The sequence below is a fragment of the Carassius auratus genome, chromosome 15 (genome assembly GCF_003368295.1).
Source record: "Carassius auratus strain Wakin chromosome 15, ASM336829v1, whole genome shotgun sequence".
NCBI lineage: Eukaryota > Metazoa > Chordata > Actinopteri > Cypriniformes > Cyprinidae > Carassius > Carassius auratus.
Window position 1 is genome coordinate 13,180,732 of NC_039257.1, and position 10,516 is coordinate 13,191,247.

General features: G+C 42.7%; 1 protein-coding gene across 7 annotated transcripts in view; it reads left to right on the plus strand.

Annotated features, from left to right (window-relative positions):
- The window catches only part of LOC113115162 (protein turtle homolog B-like), an 81,014-nt gene that overhangs the window by 66,018 nt on the left and 4,480 nt on the right, over positions 1-10,516 (plus strand). Inside the window, exons 12-22 of one of the 7 annotated variants that reach the window (XR_003293837.1) lie at positions 1,565-1,688; positions 1,971-2,146; positions 2,242-2,468; positions 4,327-4,411; positions 5,022-5,183; positions 5,388-5,433; positions 6,050-6,136; positions 6,725-8,371; positions 8,959-9,004; positions 9,579-9,857; positions 10,310-10,415. Coding sequence is in view for 6 of the 7 variants with exons in the window: in XM_026282508.1 (XP_026138293.1) it covers positions 1,565-1,688; positions 1,971-2,146; positions 2,242-2,468; positions 4,327-4,411; positions 5,022-5,183; positions 5,388-5,433; positions 6,050-6,136; positions 6,725-8,371; positions 10,310-10,440 (2,685 nt within the window). In the remaining variant the exon portion in view is untranslated. Of the gene's footprint in view, positions 1-1,564; positions 1,689-1,970; positions 2,147-2,241; positions 2,469-4,326; positions 4,412-5,021; positions 5,184-5,387; positions 5,434-6,049; positions 6,137-6,724; positions 8,376-8,958; positions 9,005-9,578; positions 10,005-10,309; positions 10,441-10,516 lie in introns of those variants that run through there. The other 6 variants (XM_026282512.1, XM_026282511.1, XM_026282508.1 and 3 more) reach the window with 6 other exon arrangements.

A 10,516-nucleotide genomic window follows, 5' to 3' on the forward strand; every position in this document is an offset into this window, starting at 1 on the left:
AGATGTGATTTCTCAACGTGCCAGAAAGGAAGTGTAGGCTAGGACATTAGGATTTGCAGCCAAGTGAGTCATTACAGTAGGGGTGCCATGTAGCTCGTGGTAGCTCTGACTCGGCTGTCTCATCTGAGAGTTCGCCCTCGAATGACGAGTGATGTGTCAGCGGGCACACAACCCCATACACACGGCATTTGTTTGGTGATGGACTGGTGTCATGACAGTCTAAAGACTATGCTTAATGAGGGAGCGATTAACAGATCCTCCGCAGCTGCTAGGTGCCGATAAGAGATGTAATGGAACTCCTGAATCCATCCTCCACTTCAGTGTTTCCATCATCCTGTGCTCTCCTGCTATTATCAGACTGGGTCAGTCTGTGCACAGAGTTAGTTTATTGTCTAGTCAGAAAACATAAGTGAGAGGAGGTTCGGGTCAGACAATGGATCTCCTGTTCTTCAGTTTCTCATAAATCTTTCTAGCTGTGTCTCACAAGGCTAAATCCATCTTGGAAAGTAGTTGTTTTGAGACAAACTGTCTGGCCTAGACCTTAAAGATTTTGGGTTGATCACTAAGAATGAATTGCGGCCACTAATAGACAATGTTCCCGGATGGCTCCCCTAACAATGACCCTGCTGCTTGTAAATGTTTAGTGAATTGTTTCCTTCGGATTCTATTCAGCACGGCATATAATGGACTGTTTTCCTAGGCCTCATTTTGCTAATGGGTTTTGGTAGATATGTGATTGATTCACTCATGATTATACACTAATGTTCAAAAATTTGTGGTAAGTAAGATTTAAAAAAAATAAATGTATTATTTTATTCAGTTAGGACACTGATCAAAAGTGACAGTTAAGGCTTGCGTTGTTACAAAAATAAATATTTCCAATAAATGCTGTTCATTTACACTTTATATTAACCAAATAATCCTGAAAAAAGTTTTTCATGGCTTACGCAAAAATATTAAGCGGCACTTCAGTTTTAGCATGGATCAGCATATAAGAATAATTCCTGAACAATCATGTGAATTAATTTCTTTTTTAAATGTATTACCAAGTTTTTTTTCAACTGTAAAAAATATTTCACAATATTACTGTTTTCATTATGTTTTGATCCAATAAATGCAGCCTTTGGTGAGCATAAGATACTTATTTCAAAAATAATTAAAAAATCGTACCAACCCTACACTTTTGAACGGTAATGTTGAATTTTGTGTTTTTAATTGTCATTGAGAGTTTCTAACTAAGTGGCATAAATAAAAATTAGAAAAAAAAAGAAAAAAAAAGGTGTCTGCCTGGGCAGACCTTGCTAAGGTTTTCCTAGGTGCTTACTTATCGGGCCAGGTCAAACAATCCTATCCCTATTATAGTCACTATGATATGCTGGCTAGAAATGTCTCAGCTCCACAAGCCACATGATCTGATTTGTAATTTATCCAATGTATCATTTAAGAAGCGTTATGTGCCAAAGTTAAATGCTAAGGTTTAGAGGTTAATTCAAATCCATAAAATTTAGTATGAGCAATAGAACTAGCGTTTGCAGACACTACTAATTAAAAATAACCATTTCAGGCACTAGTCCACATGCGCCAACTAATGTCCACGTGTCAGCATCCACAAGCTCTGCTAATGTTTCCTGGGAACCTGGATATGACGGAGGCTTTGAACAGACGTTCTCGGTCTGGTACGGCCCGGTGTAAGTCCTGCCAGAACCCCCACTAAATATAGTTCCTTCCTCACTTTTTTTTCCAAATGTACTTGTGACTTGATGCAGTCTTTTTAAAAAAAAGACTAGCTGTTAAAGCTATGGATTATATGTATATGTAAATGCAATGAATGAATCAATGGAATGTTTAATCTCAATTTATTCGCATTTCATTGTTTGTCAAGAAATACATATCATGCAAAAGTTATTTTTTTTTTCTTAATTGTACTCAATTAAAGTTTTATAATAGAACTCTTTGGTATAATCTAATAGAAAGGTGAAGAATGATTTAGGGCCACATGACTGGCTGTCCATGCCTGTGCCCGGCTCTCAGACATGGTTGGTGGTCCAGGGGTTGGAGCCAAAGACTGCCTATCAATTTAGTGTGCTGGCCCAGAACAAGCTGGGCACCGGCCCCTTCAGTGAGGTAGTCACTGTGACTACAGGAGGTGGGTGACACTTCTACACAAACTAGATCTTGCAATGGACCTCTGAATGACCATCTAAGAGAGATGCGCTTACAACCTCCCTTTATCTTTCCTAGGATATCCCATAAGTACCCCTGAACCACTGGTGCTTCTAACTCCACCACGGTGCCTCACAGCCAACCGGACACAGCAGGGTGTATTGTTGACATGGCTTCCTCCGGCCAATCACTCTTCACCAATTGACCGCTATATCATCGAGTTCCGTCTGGGAGAAAGGTGGGAGGTTCTGGATGACTTGATTCCTGCCACAGAGACTGAGATCATAGCAAGAGATCTTATTCAGGTAATATTTACTACTTTAATATCGCTACATACATTTGTATGGTACTCTTTAAGTTACCCATAAATAATAGGGGTGTAGAAAATTAAGCCCAAAAGGGAAATGTATATAAATAATTACAATCAATTATGATTAATTACAAATATTTATGTGAGCTGCCAGTAGTAACTGTACCAGAACCCACAATTTCATATCAACTCCAAGGTTATTTCCGTGGCCACAGAAAATACTTTCATACTGTATTAATGAATTAGAGCATATAGCAAAATCAGAACCGTAAAGGGACATTGATTTGTAAGGCAGAATCAGTAACTCATGTAATTTGTGCACAAAATGTTTATTAACTAAACACTTAACGCTCTAAAAAACAAACAAACATACATATATATATATATACAATCACTCATAGAGGGGAAAGGGCAAATGAGATTTGATGGATCAAGGAAAATCCATCAGCAAAACTAGAGAATGAAGCTATGAAAGGAGTCGGTTAACCACCTGAGTAAAACCATCAGCGCCGTATAACGGGGTCTATAGCTTATACTAAACCTCTGTTTCATTTAGTTAAATGTATGATACGTCCATTTCCTTGGTCTGGAATGAGTGTCTGGATGCAAAGACTTGATGGTTTGGAGGTTCAGTGGTGTAGGAGTCACGGTAACTTTTTTCCGGTTTTGAAGAGTGATGAATTCCAAAGATGTCCTGACTCAATGGTGATTGGGAGTTTCTTCCCAGTGGAAAGTAACAAGAACTAAGAGAGATGTCAGCTGAGATCCTAAGATCTTTGGTGAATGGAGAGTCAAAGCACAAGGCCTGGCGCAGACTTAGGGGTCCAAGAGAGTTCTAGCTCACATACTCTTAGCAGAAGAAAGGAAAAGAGATTGAAGACAAGGTGGAACTGTGTATGAGCCTTTTTAAAGTCTGAGAAGGTTCACGCCTCTCAGGATGGGCTTGTCCAATGAGAAAGGCTGAAATTCCAAGCGGGAAGATGGAACTAATGAAGAGTTTTACAACTCCTTGTGTGAAAGCATGGCAATTTGCAAAATGGAACTCGAGTGGGGGTTCAAGAAAAGAATCTTCAAGATTCTTAGAATACTACTATATTGTCTGTGTACCAACAAAGAATATACACTCTCCCTTTACATCATCAGAAGACGAATACAAAGAAACTAAAGATAGTAAGATAACATAGGTAAAATTACATAAACAAGTAGTCCTATCACAAGCTGCATAAAACAGTATATAAGACAAAAGGCAATATACAAGAACAGTAACAAAATATACAATGAAGTATATGTGTGTTCATTCAAACATACTCTTAGGCCATAAAAGTTGGTCTGGCTGAGGTGTCGTGGTTGCCATGGTAACAAGGGGTCTGGAGTTATTCGCAGACATCCTGGCACCTAATATGTTTATTGGCTGAGGGGTCTGTGATCATTTGTTGATCTAATGAATAATTGATTTGTTGAATCAAATGAAAAATGGTGTGTCTGATTGGTCCAGACACTACAGAGGTGAATTTAATGTCAATCTTATTTGCAATTTGAAATCTAATTTATTTCTGTCATTTGACGTATTTCTGAGTGAAAATGTCTAATTTTCAGAAGTTCAGTTTAGTGATGTCCATCTTGTGCACATTCATTTGTTTCAGAGAATGGCAGTTCTGTGACTATTTAGAAAAACTCAGTGAGGGAATGCTTTTTTTCCGCTGAAAAGCTCAGAGGATGTCATTTTAATTCAGTCTGACATACAGTGGAGTCCACTACAAATGTTCTTGTAACAAATCTGCCGTAGATCTGACGCCTCAACCCGTTGGCCTCACAGGATTTGTGACCTACTGACCTGTTTCTCTGTCTCCCAGGACTCTTGGTATGAATTCCGAGCGCTAGCTGTAATGGATGATCTTGTCAGTGAGAGCAGTAATGTGGTGGGAGTGTCAAGTACAGGTGAGAAAAAAGGGCTTAACTAAAATGCACCAATTCATCGCTTTAGCCACCCAGAGCTTCACTGCCCTCTGCTGGACATTGTAGTTAGTGCCCTACTTTTTTTGCTGTTGTAGACGTGTTACAAGGGTGTCCTGCACCTATTTTTTTGGAGGGGGCATCACTGGCAGTCCTGGCTTATTTAAGCCATTTTTGTTGTATGATAAAGCTGAAGTGTATAATAACTTTCATTTCTGTTCTAAATGAAAGTTTTTAGGACCGACTAAAATTAGATGTAATTGCTGCCACAGGATGTTTTCCTTACCTACAAGAAAACGTTTTATTATTTCATTTCATTAATTCGTTTCATTATTAAAGATACTAATTAGTTTTTGGAAGTTGCATTCAAAATCCACTTGGCTCAAAAATTTTAATGCCACATGCCCTCTCGATCTAAATAGGAAAGCTGCTATTAATTTTATAGGCTGCAGTTGTGTTAACACTATGCTATAGTCTGCTTTATAATGCACACTAACTGAATCACTGTCAGCAATGACGTTAACCTGCTTTGTGAATACATGCTTGCTGCATTCTCCCATCCTAATTTCATGTTCTGGAGTGTCTCTTCTCTCAGACCCCTTCCCTCCCACAGAGATCTCAGACGAGGGGCTAGCCAAGCCAGTGGTGGCCGGCATCGTGGCCACCATCTGTTTCTTGGCGGCTGCTGTCCTCTTCAGCACGCTTGCTGCATGTTTTGTCAACAAGCAGCATCGTCGCAAGCTTAAACGCAAACGTGGTAAGTCCTTCTTAACTTCAAGACACAGTTATCTCTCTTGTTAATTACAAATTTTTGCACAGATCACAACCTTATTGGATTTGTAATAAAATAATACATCTTTTCAGTTGTATTGCATTATTCCAGCTTTAGCATTTCAGTGGTTGAGATAAAGATCTGAAGCATATTATCATGCTGATGTGGCATTGTGTGATTTGCCCTTAGACCCTCCACTATCGATTACTCACACAAGGAAAAGCATAGAATCTCCGTAAGTACCAATGCATGGCAACATCCATCATACTTTGTCCTTCTGTAAATCTGTTGACTACCAGGCACATGGCTTGAGAGAGAGAAAGAGAGACAGCATGTACAGTTTGGGAAATCAAACAGCTGACCCTAACAGCTGCTGTGTTACAGTGAAGGATGCATGGAGGTGGTCACAAAAGTGGCAGCTATAAATGCATCTGTGCTTACCTTTGCTTTTCAGCACTGAGATGCATTGATTTGCCATTACAAACAATCTTTTCAAGCTCTTTTTTTCGTCTTTTTTTTTTTTTTTGCTGTCCAGTCAGGTTGTGATAGAACCTTTCAATAGCTATGTTATAAACATGAAGCTTATCCCCCAGCTCCTCTGAATTGATCAGTGCAGGCATGGCAGCATGTCACTCTCATATTTATAACCAGAGCTAAAGGAAGGAGAATATAAGGGTAGCATCTCCAACCCAGTTCAAACTGGGACTCACGCTCTTATCCGATTCCATTGCGGTCTTCATAGAGCTGCAGTCTCATGCTCCCATCCCACCCATTTCCACATAGCAGTGTGGAACCATAGTCTGGTTGACGGCCGACTCTGCCCCGTCTCTATTGTGTTTTTGTCACCGCAGGCCTCCTCTTACCCCCTTGCCTGGCATTGAGCCCTACTGGGAAGAGCCAGACAGGAGCAGCTACAGGCCCCCATCCACCAGCCCTCAGTGAGTGCTTGCACCTGCATCTCTCTCTGCAGCAGGTGCTAACATGTGCCTGTCTGCCGTAGCTGCATGATGTCAGTTAGTGGTGCAGAGCTAAACTGCTTCTTTGGGGGAAAAGAAAACTTCAGCCCTCAGCTGCTCCAAATTTTGATTCTTTGTTTGACCACTTAGAGCCAGCAAGATGGATTGTTATTGAAGAGCTGGGTGAATATATAGTTTAGCTGATATTATGTTAGCACACTGGTGCCTGTACTGACTTATCTGTTTATCTTATGTCCTGTCCCCATTCTGTTGTTCTCCATTATCTCTCACCCTGAAATCATCTTTCACTTTTATTTAAAATGGCCTTTAAATTAAGATCAGAGCTTATTCTAATTACTGTTACAAAAAGGCATGTGGATAAAGTCTAATTACCTTGAATTATTTTAAAATAAGTGCACAAGAAAGTGTAATGCCATGCCATTTCCTCTTGAATTATATTCCATGTTTTTAGATGAAGTAATTCTTATTTTGATGCTGTTTTTTGCTGATTTTAAGTTCTGGTATTCCCCAGGGCTCAGTCCTAAGCCCTGTGTCTTTTTTGATTGATAGGCTGTCCTCTGGGAAGATCAGTCCTGAGAGCATTGCTTCCTCCCGGCCTTCATCTCTGGCCAGCGTGGGTGGCCATGGTCTTTACGTTAAGAAGTTGCCAAGCCCTAGGAAAGAGAAAGAGCTTTCACTCTATAAGAAAACCAAGAGAGCAATAACCAGTAAGAAGTACAGTGTGTCCAAGCATGAGGCTGAGGTCACCACGCCTATCGAGCTGATCAGCCGTGGACCTGATGGCCGATTCGTCATGGACCCCAGTGAAATCGACACGTCCCTCAAGCCACGACGTATTGAGGGTTTTCCTTTTGTGGAGGAATCAGACTTGTATCCTGAGTTCCGTCAATCAGATGAGGAGAATGATGACCCAGGGCCCCTACCCCCAGTCATGGCCACCCTCAGGCCCCAGATATCCCCTGTGTCCTCCAGCCAGGAGTCCTACATGCAGCCCCCAGCCTACAGCCCCCGGTTCCAGAGGCCTATGGAAGGTATGAGCATCTCGGAGGGTAGTCGGCTTCAGGCCACAGGGCAGAGCCGGGTCTCCCATTTTCACAGGGTCTTCCCTCCAGGCCCCTTCTATGGCTATATAGGTAGTGGTGCTGAGGTGGAGCTTCACCCTCCTTTTTACATGCCTGATGTTAGTCCACGTAGCTCTGCCATGTCTTCCTCACCTTCATACCCCCCTGAGGGGCCGTTCCGCCATCCCACCATCCCAGAGGAGAGGGAGGAGCTGAGGATCCATCAGTATGGCGCCTCCGGCCACGCCCTCCCACTGGTGCATAGCCCTCCCTCCTCTCGCTCGACCGAGATCTGGCAGCCTCCTGACTTCCCCTTTCTAGGTCAGGAGGGTCCCCGTCTCGCTCTTCCACCACGCCATTCATCATATTTCCACCGGGACCTCCCTGAGCCCCCACCATACCCCTCCCATAGTCGTACTCTTAGCACCACCTCTCAGCTCCCTTCAAGCTCTGCTTTCCTCCAGCTGGAGGCCCCTAGAGCCCACCTGAGCAGAACTCCTGGCAGGTTTCCGCCTCAGGGCCCTTCAGCCAAGCATATGACTATGCAACAGGCCCAGACTCTGGGGCAGTTGAGACACACTGCCCACGGTATGGGCGTACCAGTGTTGCCTTATTCAGGCGCCACGGCCCGCATGGGGAGCCCAAGCACACTGCACAGTGAGAGCTCTGACGGCTGGAGGTCTGAGGCCCAGCCTTGGCTGAGCCCCAGGGCGGCACGAAGAATGGATCTCGGCCTGCAGCAGGTGGTCCTACAGCCGTCACGACTCTCCCCACTCACCCAGACCCCTCCCAGCTCACACGCCGGCTCTCCAGACATTCTTGTCCGCCCTCCTCCCCGCCCAAGCATCCTGCGGTCTTCCCGCTCTCAAGAGATGCCCGAGAGCGCCCGCCACCCTGCCAGTGTCTCCTTCTCCCGAAGGTCTCTCTCCTCTTCCCCTGCCACTTCACCTACCCTAGGCCAGAGTGGCCAGCAGTCCAGTCTCAGCTACCGTGCTCACATGGCCTTTGCCACAGCCGCGGCCAGCTACCCCTCCCAGTCCCCTTCACCCCCTACGGAGAGCAGTGATGCTTTCGGCCAGATGCCATCTCAGAGAAGGACAGATGAGGAGATGCTCCCCTCAGAACCCTCTCCAGGGTAGGTGAACTGTACCATTGGAGGCTCCAAAATGACAAAGGAGATTGTTATTCATCATCTGTACAGCAAAAGCAATGCTTTCATGCTTTTGCGATTTTCGGTTAACATATTTTTACATGTACATCTTACTATAAACTATTTACATATGCACAAATGTCCATGTCCTCCAGTGTAACTCCTTATTGGGTTTACAGGATACATTTCCATACTTCTCTTTATTTTCTTCTAATCCTATTCTCCTTCAACCTTTAAAAAGTGTTATTTTGATATAGGAAATTATCATAGTGTATAACATTTTTCATGATTAAGGATTTTCTAGTGCATTCATGATGATCCCATGGCTCTTCCTTTGTCCTATTTTGTGGGCTAATCACATCACTCACCCTCTCCAGCTCATTTCCTTCCATTTCTCTCACTTCCTCTAACTCAGGGCTTTGACCATCACGGTGGCCTTCTTAGGCAGCCGTCGTTGCCAGGGATGAGAGTGTGCTCATCTCTTGCAACACTCATCCTCATCTAGAGTAGAGACGGCGCTTTTCTCTGGAGACTCTGGTAGTCTTACCCTCTTTGTTTTTGATTGATCTCAGCTATCTGGGCAGCATTGTTGTGACCAGGTCCTCTACACCACAATAGGTAAGGGTTGAATCCATGTCTGAAAGGGGAGGGGTTTGCAGGCGGGGCCTTAAATCATTCTCATTTAAAGGGGAATTTCTTTTTTTTTTTACTATTTTTTTATTACATGATATTAATAATACATTGTCTTTTTTGGCAAATATAGGTGAATATGTTTATTGCTGGAATATAAACAATGCCAGTTTTTCAGCATTGCTTATCAAATATTTTTTCGAGATTATTAAATACAGGCACACTTGGATATTCCCCTTTAAAATTTTGTTTCCATGTACAAAAATATCATGCATGCCTTTTCTAAATATTCTTCTCCTCGATGCCGAATCAGTAACAGCAGTTCTCAAACAAAAATTTCTTGTCACATTTTGTCATCCTAGTGGTTTGGTTCCTTTCTTTTATGTGACTGTTCTTTACTGGCCATTCTCCCCTCCCTGCCATCTCTTCTCCTGTCAGCATGGTGAAGCCACTGTACAGTGTATTCATGGTAACCAGAGTGTGTTTGATGTGGCGGACTTTAGTGCTCAGTCATGTTTACCACCCCCCTTCTATTAATCACTTTCACTTTCTCTTTCCACAGCCTCAGCAGCAGGGGAGACTGTCTGTAAACGCTTTGTGTTTCTGTGCCTTGTGAACCCATGAGTTGTTGGCTGACTCTTCAGTATGGACGTTTGAGTTTCATGATCTCTGCCATGATAGAGGAATGGCATGTGCGATAAAAGACAACACTTTACAAGAAACTTGACCTCTGTGGTCACTTTTATATGAAACCAGTGAACTTACTGGGAAACAGGAGATTTTGGCTAGTTGTAATTTGATTGGACAGTGCTGGCAGCATGGCAGCAATGTACAACATGAGGTAAAGGTTTATTCATGTTAATTTAGGTGTATTCCATGGTTAATGAGTGGGGAAAATGCTAATTTCAACTCACCAGATTAACTCAACTAATACAATGTGCTTTTGATTTGCAGAGTACGCATCTAATGAGGAAGAGCTCTTTTTTTATTCTTTAAAAATAAATGATTTGGTATTTAATTTTTATTCTGATGACCAATGAAATGTGGCCAATTGAGATGAATAAGATTTCATTTTGATAAACAGTATTTTCTAAGCAATATCTAACAAACAAATTAATTGCTAAATTACACAGTACATGTTGATGAATGGTACTTTTGTCATGAAGGCTTTGCACTTGGCATTGGGGCAGCCAAAGTGCTCCCTGTCGGGACTATATCTGTTTGATCTGGCCGGTGGAGAGCACACCCTGGTGGCGGTGTGAAGTAATGCATCATTGTGTTTGTCTCTCACAGGGAGCATCTAGGTGCAATGAGAGTCCCTGCAGGGTCTGAGAGCTTTGAAGCACTGATTTATTATTGTATTAATAAAGCCAAGAAATCAACAGCCAACAAGAACAACAACTCCAGATTCAAGAAAAGGACAGGTCAGTTTCACCCGTACATTACATACTGGGAGAAATGTTGTCTCTCCCAATGTCCTGACTACATGCTTATTTGCTT